Below are 16,866 nucleotides of genomic sequence, written 5' to 3' on the forward strand. Positions count from 1 at the left end.
TATGTTTTTTGATATGTTATTTGATTTTAAATAGCGTTGTAATAAATTAGTTATTTTAATGCAGTGGTTCTCAATCGGGGGCTAGGACCCTTTAGGGGGGCCTCAAGCTGACGATTTAACAAGACAAAAATAAAAATAGCTAAAATGACATTTTTAAGAGTGAAAACCTATAAAAGAATTTAAACAAGGCCGAGGCCTTAATGCAATTACAAAAAAGGCCTGCACAAAGTCTTGCAATGCTAATAGTTGTATAATCTACAGTCTTACTTGTTTACTGGTAAAATGTCATCCGAGCCAAAATCCACATGTCTCACAAGGAGCTTGAGAGAGGGAGTGACTTCAGAAAAGCCCAGTAGCTTCGCACGATAATATTTACCGTCACTGTATTCGGCAAGACAGGGACACTCTGCACACAAACACACAATGAAAAACATCCATTCAACAAATCGCTTGTTTTCTGCTGGAGCCTATTCTAACGGGCCTCGGCGAGGAATGAAAAACGTATGGTCTCAGATTTTAGTTTCTTAAATAAACGTATACAAAAGGCATGTGTGCAAACGCACACAGTGCCACTGAGGTCTTTGTCAATTGGTTATGGTTCATTTCAATGTGATCAAACATAAGCACCAATGGGGAAGTCTGTCAGCAGGCTCAGGTTTCCAACACTCTCATTCACACGCTCGAGAGCTTCCTCCAAACTCTCTCCCTGCTCCAGTTTTCTCAGAGTCTTTTCCAACACACACAGGAACACCTGCAAGCACACATCAGATTCAATGGAAGCAAAAAAAAAAAAAAAAAAAAAAAAAAAAAAAGATTCAATGGAAGCAATGTACAGTAAGTGAGCAGTGATATTTACAGCTGTACTGCAGCTCAATAGGAATCTATTCGATCTGGAATTTCATGTGAGGGTGAAAGATTTTCCCATGCTAATTTCACAACAGGTTCAAGTTGGTCACAGATTTGCCATGTTAAAAACAGAAAGCACCCTCTATGCAAGCTGTGCGGGACAATTTTTGCCAGTGAATTTTCTCTAATGTTACTGGTTCTTCTAATACTGGTGCTGCATTTCAAATTTAAGACCAACTCTTTGAGACGACAAATTCATAAGGTGCATTTTTCTACATGAACGTCTGATGAACAAGGCCAGATATAAACATGTGACGGAAGGTTTGAACGCAGACCCATCAGCTCACATACCTCATTAGGGGTGCGGATATGCTTGACCCTGGCAGGGAAATGTTTTCTTTCCTTAGGAATCTGGAGTTCTTTATAGACCCCTAAAACAGGCTGGGGCTCCTCCAATCCCTAAAAACACAACACCCTGCTACTAAACCAGCTCTGGAATTTTAGTAAGCAAACTGAGTGATTGCTATGAAATTTATTTCACCAGAAATTGAGGAATTGTACAACGTCAACAGAAATTAAACTTCTACCTCTGTGTTTAGATCCCAGTCATCCATATCAAGGGCAGGAGGCTTAACCACATAATCCTGGAAAGAAACACTGTCAATATCTACACCTCACACAAGCAAAACAAACCCCCTCCCGCTAATCTCCACTGATCAGACCTCTTGGCTGCTGATGGCAGGGTCAAAAGTGGCATATTGGTGGTGCACCATTATCTTGCTAAGAGCCATGCCATCCACCATTATCTCTACCGTAACACAGTCACATGGATCCTCTGGGTGTTCCTGCAAAACAACAGGTTTACTGGGAGAGCGCTGACTGCTTGTCAACACATGATGATTTGACCTAGAAGTGATTAATACAGTTCTGCTGATACATGAAGTGGTGTAGATGTAAATGAGTACATGCAAATTTACTTTACCATAATGTAGACATTGACTGAACGCCCAAGTAGCAACTCCTTCATAAGCACCACAGCATCCCACTGCCATCCCTTCCCGATCTGTAACAGTTAAAGACAGATGATTTACTGAAAACCAGACTACTTAAATCACATTCAAAGAATTACTTTGAATTTTACATAAATGAATGAACTAATGAAAGGATTAATCTCAGAATTTTTTTTTTTTGTCTTGGTCTTATTTCACAACACCATTAAAACAAAATATTTGTATAATACATAAAACCAGTGTTGGGGAGTAGTTAACTACAAGTAGCGACGCTACTAACTTAACTACATTTTTCAGTAGCTTGGCAGTAGCTCAGTTGCTTTTTAAACAGTGTAGCTTTTCCAGTAGCTAACTACTTTTTGCAGCAAGTAGCGGTGTAGCGCGAGCAAAAGCTACATTGCGTTTTGTCGAGCCTGCGCGAATCAGCGCGATGCAAGGATATTCTTCTTCTTGTTAGATTACAAACAAATTTTTTTGCCATTACCACCACCTGTTGTTTAATCACGCATCTTGCGGCTAACGGTTCACTGACGTACAGAAGTGGATTGATACACCCATATTATCTATGATGGAGCAAGACGTGGCGGCAGATTTGGAGGATGGAGAAACAAATAACGTTAATTACCCATGGCCTTATTTGTCCAAGTTCATGTCTCTCAAAGAAACGACAAGTAAAGGTTACACTTTTGTATGCAATCTTTTTAAGAAAATGTTCTACATGCAATTTACGTTGGATGTATATTTTGTACTTGCAATGTTGTATTTGTTGCAATTTTGCACTTTTGACAAACAGTCTGAGATATTTGAGTGTTGTGTGTAATAAAACAATACTCTTTGAAATCATAATTGTATTGCATTGTTTTAAACACTAAATATTTTACTTAAAACATTCCTCAGGCACTTATTCAGTTATTTATAATATGTTCAAAAAAATCTAAAGTAGTTTCAATGTAGCTAGCTACTTTTTGATAGTAACTTGTAGTGTAGCTAACTACTTTTCCAAAAGGGTAGCTTGACTGTAGTTTAACTACTTTAACTTACGAGTAGCTTGTAGCTTGTCAAACTACAGTTTCAGAGTAGCTTCCCCAACACTGCATAAAACACATCCTGTTTATAAGGATTTATATATTTTTTGCATTGTGAGAATATTTATTAAAATGTCAGATTGCAAACCCACTTTAAATGGCTCTAAAATATGCTTTATTTTATGCAAAATTACATTTTGTAGTACATTTTAAACATTTTATTTATATTGGTTTTGGGATGAAATATGATCTTACACAAAATAATTGTAGAAATCTCACAGCTAAGAGGTTAAAACAGGGTGGGGGGGGGTGGGGGATCCCTGGTTTAAAGGATGCACTGCTGCGGATGATCACATTGCCCAGTTTACATTCAAAGTGATCAAACTCAAATTACCACACACGTACCGGTATGACTCCATTTATCTGACAAGGCACACAGAGCTGTGGCACATCCTCACAGAGAACCACTGGGTACACGTGACAAACCGGGATGCTCTCCACAAGTCCCTGGTCCACATATCGGACCTGTAACAATTACATCACAAACTGATAACAAAACAATACAACCCATAGTGTTCAGCCAATTATATTTGATCAGAGAATTTGGGATTTATAAATAAATTCACTTTCACACAGAAGTAATGCAATGCAATGAAAGCACACTGACCTTCACATGTCCTCCAATGACCTCCTGCACCTGACCTCTGTACCAGAACATGTCGGTTCCCATGACAGCACAGCCCAAAACTCCTTTCCAGTTGTAGTTCTTCTGTCTCGGCAGAGTTTTAATGTGCTGTTGCAGCCGCTCCCGCAAGCGATCAAACTCGCACACTAAACAGCAGAAAAAAGAAAAATTAGTACTGGGAGAGGACATATAATGAGAAACAAATGTTCCTTGCCCATGTTTAACAACATATGACCATGGTCATCTTTTTCAACTTGAGAATTATGTCATAAGGTGTGTTCAATTAAAACGGACCCTAGTGCAATTGCTCTGTTAGTGCTGCCATCTGAACCCTGGTGCGCACCAAACAAGCGAACCGAGACGAACTCCGGTGTGGTTCGAATGAAATATAAACGCAACACGGACCAAAGACATGTAAATGTTTCGTCCGGACCAAACAAACTGAACTAGTGTGAACACACCCATCACTTGGCTGTTTTGTGTAGTTTGGCCGCCACCTCAATGCATCCTATAAATGTTGTCATGTCTTTGGACACATCCAGTCCACAGTCCATGTGAGAGGTAAATTTGGTGAATGGTAGCTCTACACATGCAATCATATAGGCAGTGTTGGATTTTATTTTTAGCTCCTTTTCCTTCTCATCATGTAGACAACGGGTTAAGTAAAATTTGAATGAACACGTAATATAGTGCATACATTTAGCAAAATGCTCCTCTCTAGAGTTCTTTTTTTCTAGCTGACTGACAAGTTTATGGACATTGAATGGCTCTTCTGAGGCAAATGTAATGGTATGTGACAGTTTACAAACTGTTTTATTGAGGTCTTTCCCGATTTGTAACAGATTAAGCGTTACATAAGACAATACATTTCAGAAAGTTGTACCGTTTCTTTTAACATACTTTTTGTGTTTTGATGTTAATTCGTGCTTATTTCATCCTATAACTAGTAGTAAAGCAGAAGAGATGATCGGTTCACATGCCGCTTAAACTGAAGCGCTACAGTGATCTGTCACGCCGCATTAAAGAGCACAAAAACATATTTATTGTTTGTATTTCGAGGTAAAATTGGCAGAATTTGAAAGCTGAGAATTTGTTTATTAAAAGGAACAAACATATTAAAAGCAACATTAAAAGTTACAAAGCCCTACAAATTGTTCAACAGAGATGAGGACTATTTGAAAAAGTCTGATATTTTTTGTTTTGACATTTTTCTGTCGCATGAAGCTAACCCTTCCTTTCCCCGTGCATATTTTGCACCCCAAACTCAGTGAGTGAAACTGGTGCACAGTCCAATTTTTATAATGGCAACACAACAAAAGATTTGATAGGCTACTCATCACAGAATACGCAGGTAAAAAGGCATTACATGCAAATTTTTAATTAGCCAGTGGCAATCTCATTACAAATATCAGGATAGCAAATCATAACAGAAGTCATTTACATAAAATTTAAGGCTGAGAGAGATGCTGAAAAGTTTTATTTGTTTTAGCTACCAATAAAAACTGCACACACCTGCTTGGTGTGTCATTGCGTAAATGACACCTTGTTCAGAGATGGCCGAGATGCTCATGAGCGCGTTTCCGCAGGGAGGCAGCTCTGGAGGGGGGTAAGAGCGTGTCTGCACTCTCTCTGGTGGTGGGTTAAAGCGAGGGGTGGGTGTAGGCAGAGTCTGAGATGGACTCACTATTCTCTGTGGCTCAGGAACCACCTCACTCAACACACACTCCTCTGAAAAGACCGTCTCAGATGTGGAAGCAGCCCTAGGAACAGTTTACTTCAGTATATGCAGGGCTTGACATTAATGTTCTAAATTCATAAATTACTACTTTCCTTCAGTGACATTTTTCTTACTTTCTCTCCTTTAGTGCAAGCCCTTCACTAATGAGAAAATCAGCAAAATTGACGTTTTGACCGGCCCGGTTCGAACAGAACAGAGACACAAGCACTGGGCTAGCGGTTGGCTCCTGAGAGGGAAATTACACACACAGAATCAGAGACAGGAACTGGCTGTAACAGAGTTAACTTCTATGCTTTTTTCATTTCTTTACATTCATTCTAACCTTTATGTTCATTACAGCCATGGCACCGGTTAAGTAGAGAGAGATAAAGTCACACGCTGTGGCTGTCCACGTAGAGCGACCACCAGCTGGCCTGAGAGTTAGAAGAGGAAGAGAACATGAATTGCTAAATTTAAAAAAATATATTTCCCTGTTACATATGAACAAATGATCAATGAAAAAGTTGTTTGTTTTGTGATAGAGTCCCTCCAAAAATCCTCCAGGTCCTGCACATTCATTGGTTTTCCAGCGTCTTCTGTATATTTGAACCCTCCAACAGTCATTGTATGGTTTTGAGATACATCTTTTCTCACTAAGGACAATTGAGGGACTCAAACAACTATTACAAAAGGTGCAAACATTCACTGATGCTCAAGAACAAAAAAACAAAACAAAAAATGAACAAACCCCAGCTCTTATTTTGTTTAAAGATCTTATTTTTCAATTTTATACTGCCCTTTAGAAGCTAAATATGATACTTCCATGATTCCCTGAAGAGAAAATGGGTACAATTTACTCTCAGCAATTATTTTTTCTGCAAAGTGCAAGTAAACTTATGACTGCAACTCTATATGCACAACTATGGGAAAAAGATAATTTACCTTATACCACTGAGGTTACATTCCAGTAGGAAAGATCCAATCAGATCCGCACAGAGGGGTCTGAGATTGTTCACATGGAGATTCACTTTATTACCAAAGTCACAACGCAAAACCTATAAACACACACCAGGTTAATTAAACAGCAGATTCCCACTCTTTCCATTTTATTCAGTAAGTGTGTGCACGAATACCTCTGCAACACCACTAGTGGACACGCTGCACACTTTTCCTCTTTCCCAAACCCCAGTGTTATTAGCAGCACAGAACATCTCTGCTTCCCAGTGCATCTCCTGCGGCTCAGACTTAGAGAAGAGACTCTTCAGCGTGTCGTGGATTCTGCAAACATTGCGAGCAAAATGGCAGTGTTACAACTTCAAATGCATCTGATGACTATAGAATATGGACTGAGGAAATCAGGCACCTCTTCAGCTGGCTGTCAAACTGCAGCAGCTGCACAAAGATGTTTCCAGGGGAGGTGACGTGTGTCACACGAACTCTGATGTCTTTGAGACAGGTAGGCAGACTCAGGCTGGGCTTCAGCTCTTCAGAAGCAGGAGGGGGAGTCGGCACAACAGACCGAACTTCCTCTTCAAATGGAGGGTCCCAAACGGTCGTCTCCAAGGGCTGGGTGTCTTTAACCTGGATCCTGATAAAGCAGGAGAAAATGAACATGGAAAAGAATTAATTTTACAGCTTAGCTTGAATGAGCGAGCAAGAGGGAAAAAAAGAAAGAAAAAGGGACAGAAAGAACAAAAAACAGAAAGAAAAACAGAAAGAAAGATGTTTCTTTTGTCTTTTTACAACTTACTGTTTACTGGAAACAGCAAGGCCATTTCTGACCAGTATGTCCTCAATACTGGTTCCTGGAAAATCGTCCCCAATCTCATACAGACACACGGGCACAGGTCTAGTGTTGGACTCTGAATAAATGTGAGTGACAAGCAAAAATGTACAGTATACCACATTACCCTCAATCTCATTATGGAAAATTTATATAAAAACTACAGAAATGTAAACATTAAACTTGCTTAAAAGCATTGATGCATCTCAGATGTCTGTGTGTGTTTATAAAGGGTGTAACGGTTCTCTGTTTATATATATATATATATAAAAAAAAAAAATTATTAAAGTTTTCCACCCACGGTTCAGATTCGGCACGCACTTGCACCGTGGTTTCTCAAATCTGACGACGCAGACGCATCTATAATATGGTTTGTTGAGTTAGGATAATGTAGGTTTCTGTCGATGAATACACATTCTATCTTCCTTTAAAAGTTCAAGTCTTAGTTCAATAGGAGTGCCATATGCTCTAATATGACAGTCGTTTATGCCGTCTTCACCCAGGTGTTGATAACACGTGAGTGCAGGTGAGACCTGAACAGCACACATTGCTATCTGTGTTTAAACTAAACTCATTTAAACGTTCAAGCGCAAGTAGAGGTGAAAGAACTTGCGCACATTGTGAGAAGATTTGTGTGTGCAATCATCCGAAGCGCGCACACACGGAAAGCCGCGTCTCAGACAGTGCGCAAATATTGAGTTCTATTTCAAGTTATGTGCTTGAATGGGAAAATTCACAAAAATATTGTAAACAGTCAAGAAAGACAACATGTGTATCAGTATCAGTGTATGTGTATATGTAGTGGACTAACTCTATTGCTTGCTTGATTAATTGTTAATATTTTCTTCATTTTTATTTGACAGTAGTCCTTTTTCCCTAAACATAGCACTTACTGAACCGTACCGAAACCATGAACCTAAGAAATAAAAACCAAACCTTTTGTAATTTGAACCGTTACACCCCTTGTGTTTATGTCCGTAGGTGTAAAGTTACGTTTTGGCACAACAGTGACAAGTTTATGCTCCACGAGTTCCTTAAACATATCACAGGCTTCATCACTCCATGTTTTCTGCAAACTGACCACATCATTCAGACTGCACCACAAGGCCTGAAAGGGACAGATAGGCTTCCTTAAGTTGGTTATTTATCAGAGGTCTCATGCCGATGATTGAAGTGTGCTTGTAAGACCTGCTTTGACAGGATCATTCTTACTAGTGGGATGCTATCTGGTGCTGCAGGGTAATTTTCACTGCACATTTGATTTTAAATATTAAATTTTTATGTTGACAAAATCAAAATGAAACAAACAAAATTCAAGGGGAATGAAATTATTAAATTTACACACTTGAAGGATTAGTTTCATAGATGTAGATAAGCTCAACCAAATTGACAGAATCATTTGTATTAGGGTGTCAGAGTTGAGTGTCGGTGAGGAAAGATTGAGGAACAGCCGATATATAATCTACTTGGGTCCTTTAACAGAAAAAACTGGAGCATGCATGATCTGGATTTTCAATATTTAGCAGTGGTGGACAGTAACAAAGTATTTTTACTTTGTTACTGTACTTAAGTACATTTGTACTAACATTTGTATGTATGATGATTAACATCTGTACTTTAGAGTATATTTTTGGAAACTTTAACTTTTATTTCACTACATTCCAAAGCATAATATCATACTTTTTACTCCACTACATTTCATAAAAACAAGTAGTCCCTCTTTATTCTGAACTGAAGAAATCCTAACCTGCATAGAGACATGAGAGCAGTGTCCAAATCATGAACGTTTATAGTTGTAAATGAAAATCATATTTTTAGGTCATGACAGTCAGTTGTTTGTGAACTAAATATGCTGTAAAGGGGAGAGCCGTTTAAGCCCATTGTAAGAAATGCTTGAATGTGGACATGTCCATATTTGTATTACAGGGTAGGTTTTAGGTAAAAACTAAACATAACGTTAAAATAACGCAGATTAATGTCCATGCATCTTCCCCGCTGCTGTAGCGGTTTCAAATAATATAAAAAAAAGTATGTTTGCATGTTGTTCTTAAAATGTTAACACATTTTGCCCTATGTGACATCCGTTTTCATACTTGTAGATATTGAGTCTGCATAATCTTCCTTATTGACTAGTGCAGGCTACTTCAATTTATAATTCATAATGTCAGAGCTGTAACCAATTTTATATTTTAATCTTCTGATACATGCAGCTAGCCTGACGTCGTCATACTCAATTCTAGTCAGAATGTGAGTCTGATACTTTTCCATAGAGATTTGATTATGGGGCGTGTCTCAACCAAACCAGGAAAAAAAAACTCTGCACTCAATTGGATAGACCTACAACCAATCAGAGCAACGGAGTAAATGACGCATGTTCTTCATTCATATTTTCAACCAACAAAATGTCGCGGCTCTCTGTTCCTCTTTTAAAATGAATGCGCTGTCGATATAACAGACGCGATGGCGGAATCTACACATGATGTTTCATAAACAAAGTTCGGGAGGAGCACGTACAAATAATCAATCCAATATAAACTTGTCATCAAACAATACCATGTCTAACGTTACCCTATCTATCAGCATGAGGAAGCATATTCACTCTGTAAACTTACCTAACACTCCTTGACAGTTTTTCAGCATCCCTCCACCACCCCGAATCCTCACTCTTGTCTTGTTCTCTCACAACCAGGAATACGGGGGAGCATGGCTACCGAGCCCACAGCCCTCTCCTCGGACAGCACGTCATATACGCATTTATTCTATCGACTTATTTGTGTGAAATCTTATAAACGCATTTATTCTATCTGACTTATTTGTAAATGTGAACTCGTGAAATCTCAATTCTCCAGCAGCAGTCGTCTTTGTTGTAAACTAATTCAAATCAAGCGCTCTTTGGTGACGTGGACGATTACGTTGCATTGCTCATCTGTCCATCATCGTATAAAGCCCGCCCTGACAATTTGATTGGTCCGAACAATTTTTGTTCGGGCATAATAGCTCCTCAACGGAGCGAGTCCAGACCGAACTTCCCGGCCAAAAAATATTGTGGGCGGGGTTCGGGCTGGCACCCAGGCTAACATGCAGCACAATCAAGTGAAAATCGCTGCGCCCCATAAAGGATAAATCTTATAGGCAGTCTATTAGGGCTGTCACTTTACGTTCGAAAATCGACTGCACAATCGATCGGACCAACCAACGCAAGTTTTGAAAACGAAAATAGGGAATCGATTTTAACTGTCTTTTCTCGGAGCGCGTCCAGCCCATCACGATACGCCCGCAGCGAACGCGCGTCACACAGCAACTGCAGGTTCTGACAAACAGCAAATTATACTTCTGCTTAATGTGTCTCTTTTTACAACAAAACTGTGAATTCTGCCGGTATGCAGACAGTCTCATGCATACAGATACAGATACGGGCTACAGTCTACAATCGCCTACGTAGGCGAAATTTGTTTGACATTTCTAATTGTAAACACAGCCATGTTGAAGACTGCAGTAATGTATTTCATTTATGTTATGGCAGTCCGCTCCGCTTATTGTTTTTCGAGAATGTTGCACTCCTGTTTGTCATTGTGCACGAAACTTCATGGCAATAAATCATCAGGAATATTGCTAACTTGTGTCTCTCAAGCGTCCTCTTTATGTCCGTTCTAGTGCCTGTTAGTTGTCCGTGGATTTGCCCATATTTGGCATTTAAAATGGAAACGTCTTTACACGTGGAAAATCGATGTTACAATCGATTCAATGAACACTTATGTCTCAAAAATCAAACAGGATTTTTTCACAAAAGTGACAGCCCTACAATCTATTAGCAAAAGTGCTTTTCTTCCTGGTTTATTTCAGTTTCATCGTAAATTAAATAAGCTTGCTCCAGCCGGGAATGTTAAGTGCAGGCCAGAGGGGGAATGGGGACAAACGCACCAGGTACAAAGCAACAGTGCCTAAAATACAGGATATTTGCACTCTCAGGTATGTTTGTTACCATGGCATTAAAATGAAAAGTATGTGAATGTGAATATGAAAAGTACTTGTACATATGAGAGACAGCACGATCACAAGAAATCTTGCCATGCACCGGCAAGTAATTATTATTTAAGACTATTCTATTCATTTGGATATTGGGGAACCATAGTTGTCAAGTAAGTTTCATTCATATTTAAACAAGTATAAAATTTCATACCAGTATTGTCCCTCATAACCAGAATTACAGGCTAAATCTTACCATTTCTGGCAAAGCAAAGAACTCGTCCTTTATCTGTCTCAGATCTTTCACGGAGAGTGTCTTTCTGTAGCCAAAGTCCACATACCGAACCTCGACCATCCGACCACCAGGGAAACCTGAGAGATAGACAGAGGCCTTAACCTTCATACATTTTATCAGAGCGACAGTCTTCCTAGGGCTGTGCAATTAATTTAATTTCAATTTCGGCTCCCAACGATCAGCAAAATGGTGCAATCGAGTAAAAACGATTATTTTGCCATGTTCTGTTTTGCAAGAACACTCTTATTTTGTCTTATGTTCTGAACGACACGCTCACGCGCACTTCCGCCCCTCCCGAAGCCGTAAACTCTCTCAGCTTGAATGTTTAATCTGATAAGACTTGAAGTGAAAATTATCAACTTTAGTTGCTATGCAATACTGGCCCGATTGTGCAAGTGACAATTCTGTCATGTCCCGACTCCTAAATGCGAGAGTGTAGTTTCAACGCTTGCCTTGTCCGACCCATTTTGAGAGACAGAGAGAGAGAGAAGACGCAGCACCGCTGAACACTCACGCGGTTTGTGAAATTGCGTCTTTGCGAAAGTTTTAAAATGATAGATTTGATTTTATAATCTGTGTGGATTAATTTAGGCTATTCATACAATCTACTTGCAAAAGTGAATCAATGTTTGTGGGGGAATTTCCCGCATTATAAGGGGTAGACCTGCGAGAAAATTTAAATACTTGAAGTATTATCTGTTATATTATTTATTTTAATAGTTCAAAAAGTACAATAAATGTTCAAATTTCAATTTAAGAATTGTTGAAAGGTGTCTTTTTAATAAATGCAACACGTTACCAAAGTCATGTGAAATAATCGTGTTACATAATCTAGATTTCAATACTGACCAAAATAATCGTTATTCCATAATCGAGCAGCCCTAAGTCTTCCTTTACTGAATGTTTATGTTTGATATGGTGTACACACACACACACACACACACACACACACACACACACACACACACACACACCTGTGACCTGAACCCTGCACCATTCTTGGTCATAGCTAGCGACGCAGGCCTGTGAGATAGAAGGGCAGTAGATCTGGAACTCCTGGTCTGCATTGGGATGACTGTAACAGTCTTGAAGCTTCGAATGCAACAGCAGGTACTCCATATTTTCAACCTGCATTCACCAAGGGTGAGTAAATCACATTTTCAATCATTCATTTAATTTCATTAGGAATTTATAATAATGTGTGTTTTTACACCCACTTGTTGTACATAGAAGTCTGACGGTGAGTTTACATGAGCAACCATAGCGTTGAACTCAACATTGATTTTAGGGAGAACTGGAGGGTAGAAGAGCAGGGGCACACTGCCAGGAGCTACTATAGGAGAGTAGAATCTGTACACACAAGTTTCAGATCAGCATTGTTCAGATTAACAATCTTAGCAAAACGATAACAAAAAAGAGGTGACAATCTAATTGTGTTTACAAGGGTTGGCAAAGTTAATGTGTTATTTTTGAAAACATTTCATTAAGCTTTGTGTAATGGTTCACCAATAAGCATTTTTTTTCTGTTTGGACGTTCAGGCATTTCTCATTTTCACTAGCATTTACATTTTATTTATTTGCCGATGCTTTGCCAAAAATACTATTCAAGGTATACATTTATCAGGGCACGCGTTTCCTGGGATTCAACTCTTCTAACTTTTTAAACTACATTATTTTACATTTATTAACAAAATTTACTACAGATTTATAATTTGCTATATATGCGATGTATATATACAATCTTATTTTATTACAGACTTTCTACTTTTTTGCATTGAAGAAAAGTAGATTTTTGTTTGTATATGCTGTCAATCAGAATCGGCCAAGAAATTTGCAATCAGTGCATCTCTAGCCCAAAGTGATGCATGACTGTTAAAAATTCTCAGTTAAAGATTTCATTGTTCAATATACTGATAATAGCAGGTGAAATCTAGATGGTACGAAATGGCATGTGTGCTGCAAAAAAAAAAAAAAAAAAAAAAAAAAAAAAATTCTCAGATGCAGCACAATTCTCTCTTCAACAGAATCGAATCGCTTTTAACCCAAATTTCGCCATAGGACTGAGTGCCGTCTAGAAACAGATGTATTCTGCTTGCTTCCAATTCCACAGACATAGAAACCCTCCAATTTAGGGGTGTGCGATATCACGGTTTTTGATCGTGGATCAGTTGCAGTTCTGGCGTCTCAGTCTCACCACGCGATGTACATTCACATCAGATGTTAACGCAGAGATCGAGTTACACTCACGGGACACTGCAATTCACAAAAGTTCATTATTTGCATGTGCTTTAAGCATTGCCGTTTAAACGTTTCATTCACGGGCTGATGCGCTGTCCTAACATGCGTTTTTTTCTGATCGCGTTCACCCGTAGCTCACAGGCAATAAAAAGCCTGTCAAACAGTGCCTGATAACTGGACTAAGTTATCTTTCGGATCTTATAGCACTAAAACTGTCAAATACACATGTGGTTTAAGTAAACACAGTTGGTTATGTGTCTAAAGTGAAAGCAAACATTTGAGGGGAAATCTGGTGCGTGTATATTAGACGCTTCGCGTGCCGGTCTTAAAAGTGACAGTAGCCTATAGTAAACATGCTGCCGAAAGTTCACCCAAAAATTTAAAGTCTGTCATTTACTCCCTCTAATGTTGTTCCAAACCTGTATTAAATTCTTTCTTGTGCTGAACACAAAATAAGATTGTCATTTTGTTTTCTGCTTCAGTATGTGGGTAAACAAACAGTTGCTGGTCCCCATTGACTTCCATAGTAGGAAAATATATTATGTAAGTCTGTGGGGACCAGCAACTGTTTGTTGAGAGAAACTTGAGAGAGTAAATGATGACAATTTTCATTTTTGGGGAAACTATCCCTTTAATGTTAATAAAAAAACTAAACACAGAGAAAAATCACTCGCTGCTCTGAGAACTTTAATAGAAGCTTTAAGAAGAATCAATGTATAATTTATAAAGTAAAGTCTATGTAGTGTTCTATTTTTATATTTGTTCATTTAATTTCTTTCTTGAAAGGTGCATTGCGCAACATTTCATGTTAAAAATACCCGTTTTTCGAACCCATACATGCTTAAACAATTGCCTGATGGGCTGAATGAGCCCTTCTATGATCACTGCGATTGCCTCTATAATCCTGTACAGTAAAATAAATAAGAGGGATTCGGGTCGGAATCGACTGGGCGTGACGTCATGCGCGTTCACGCTCACCTGGCTATGTCTGGCAGGTTTGTGTATTCGCCGCCATTATCCGCATCAGCGAAGACAACTCAAGCGACTTTTGCAAAAGTAGAAGATGGATTCAAAGAGACCGGCTTCTAGTTCATCCCAAACCCCAACGCAAACTCCACGTAACCGCGTGCACAACTCTGGTTGCAGTTTCGCGTGTCGCCAGAAGGGGGCATAGTTCTGCAAAAACTCAGAGACTTGCGCAATGCACCTTTGAATGCTACTGTTAAAAACACATACTGTGGCAGAAAAAAATAAAGCACTGTTTACTTCATTTGTATATTATGTTGTGTAATGTTTATCTTTGATCTTATTTTTTAATAAAGAAAATAATGCAAAACATTTTTAACTACACCACTTTGGCCTAAATGTCTTTTTTTATTTAATATTTTGTTTCCTTGTAAGGCTTCGTTTTTAAAATTGGAATATTAGTTTGGCTGTAATGCTCAGTCACTTGCAAAATAGTTAAACCAACATGAAAAAGAATGGTGATAAAATCGTGATATGATATTTTTGCCATATCGCCCACCCCTACTCCGATCTTCTATAAAGTTCGAAAAGGTTGAAGGAAAGGGCATTCGTGGGCTTCATTGTATAGCAGGGGTATTCAATTAAAGTTACAAGATGTCCGGTCTCTATATTTCCTTCCCAGCGGAGGTCCGGACAATACTGTTTTGGAACAGTTTCCATCGAGGCAGCTGTAGTACTTTGTAAAAGAAAAGACACTCAAAATAGTCAAAGATGAGAATCTTGGGCCCATAGAGCCAAAACAGTGATGTCAAAGAATCTTTACCAAAAATGTATCAAAAAAAGTAAATGTATTTCTCCCAACTGGATAGGATTATAAAAAGGTAAGATCAGATGTTTTAACAGGCTAATTTGTTTTTGATTATTTAGACACCACCAGCATGGAACATAGAAGGCCTTGGGACTGAACATACGGGACATACTGGGGCTGCAGGGTTTACCTCTTAAGAAAAGTATGGACCATTTTTATTCTTTGCTCAAAGCAATAAACACTAAAAACAATGTACATAATCTAATAATCATAACTCTCATCATGAGAACATAAAGTTATTTAAAAGATTTTTTGTCTTTCCTTGCCATCTCTTAATAGTTTTCCAAATTCTAACATTGTCTATTATGAAATGCTCTTCATGTGCTGGAAAAGCATAGACTTTTGGCTCTAGATAAAAATATTATAGATAGGGTTGGGTACCGAAACCCAGTACCAATATGGAACCGGTACCCATGTAACCGGAACGAATCAAAACGCAGATTTCGGTGCCACTTAAATGCCTCACTTTGCGAAGAGTGCTCGTGGCCTGCGACTGTGTGCGACTCCATGTAAACGGTTTATGGACTTGCACATAAACTTGCACACATGGACTTGCACAAGATTGTGACTCTCGGAATCGGATCGTGAGGTGCCTAAAAATTCCCACCTTTAGTGTGCTGTAAGGATGAAGTTAACAGCCCCAGATGTGACTATTACACACCTGGCCAGTTCCATGAACACCAGATGCTCCCGCAGAGACACCATCGCCGTTTTCCTCATATCCACTAACAGTGTGTCTCCGTCCTGACCGAACACCTGCATCTCCACAGCCTCAGAGCCTAGCAGTCTTCTCATCTCATCACTTGCCTCTGAAGTCCACCCTTTCACCTGATACACATAAAAACACAAACACCACATCACTTTCCATGTCTTCTCAGTTATCAATTGTGCCTGGAGACAAGCCATGCTCAAACAATTAACATTCTCTAATAGCATCCATAAAACAGAAATAGATATGAAACAGTTTTCCACCACTAGATGGCACCCATATGAATAACTTCCTGTGGTTGAAATGTGAGAAAACTTATTTTGACATGTATTTTGTGCACTCAATTACAACACTAATACTTGCTTGTGTTGTTAGAGTAAATACATCTCCACAGCTCTTACCAGGTCTGAAGGAATAATATCTTGAAGGGAACATTTGATGGCCAGAGGAGCCCAGCCGTTTATTTCCAACAGAGCATTTGCATCAGGTCTCCGCAGACACTCATTCAACGAGCTTAAATCTCCATCACTAAGACACACAAAAAGAAAACATGATTTGCAAACAGATCAATCACAATCAACTAATGCCATGAGCAGATTCACTATTTGAAGATACAACAACATTCAGGTCCAGATCCAGAAATGCACACAACTAACTAACAAATAAAGAGGATTTTAAGCCTTTAAAAATTACAACAAAAGGCTGTTGCGGTGAAGGAATTTACCTTGTGGTAATTTTGAGTGGCTCAATAGTGCAAT

General features: G+C 38.9%; 1 protein-coding gene across 2 annotated transcripts in view; it reads right to left on the bottom strand.

Annotated features, from left to right (window-relative positions):
• The window catches only part of rnf17 (ring finger protein 17), a 36,359-nt gene that overhangs the window by 996 nt on the left and 18,497 nt on the right, over nt 1-16,866 (bottom strand). For both annotated transcript variants that reach the window (XM_084422155.1, XM_084422156.1), the window contains exons 14-34: nt 16,510-16,636; nt 16,061-16,227; nt 12,545-12,677; nt 12,302-12,455; nt 11,289-11,404; nt 8,060-8,174; nt 7,034-7,145; nt 6,647-6,871; nt 6,417-6,561; nt 6,226-6,338; nt 5,627-5,717; nt 5,418-5,530; nt 5,079-5,326; nt 3,549-3,712; nt 3,287-3,406; nt 1,829-1,909; nt 1,569-1,691; nt 1,434-1,490; nt 1,198-1,305; nt 628-751; nt 268-406 (exon numbers count right to left, since the gene is read on the bottom strand). In XM_084422155.1, coding sequence (XP_084278281.1) covers nt 268-406; nt 628-751; nt 1,198-1,305; nt 1,434-1,490; nt 1,569-1,691; nt 1,829-1,909; nt 3,287-3,406; nt 3,549-3,712; nt 5,079-5,326; nt 5,418-5,530; nt 5,627-5,717; nt 6,226-6,338; nt 6,417-6,561; nt 6,647-6,871; nt 7,034-7,145; nt 8,060-8,174; nt 11,289-11,404; nt 12,302-12,455; nt 12,545-12,677; nt 16,061-16,227; nt 16,510-16,636 — 2,775 coding nt within the window. The remainder of the gene's footprint in view (nt 1-267; nt 407-627; nt 752-1,197; nt 1,306-1,433; nt 1,491-1,568; nt 1,692-1,828; nt 1,910-3,286; nt 3,407-3,548; nt 3,713-5,078; nt 5,327-5,417; nt 5,531-5,626; nt 5,718-6,225; nt 6,339-6,416; nt 6,562-6,646; nt 6,872-7,033; nt 7,146-8,059; nt 8,175-11,288; nt 11,405-12,301; nt 12,456-12,544; nt 12,678-16,060; nt 16,228-16,509; nt 16,637-16,866) is intronic.

Source organism: Rutilus rutilus (genome assembly GCF_951802725.1).
Source record: "Rutilus rutilus genome assembly, chromosome: 10".
NCBI classification, from domain to species: Eukaryota; Metazoa; Chordata; class Actinopteri; order Cypriniformes; family Leuciscidae; genus Rutilus; species Rutilus rutilus.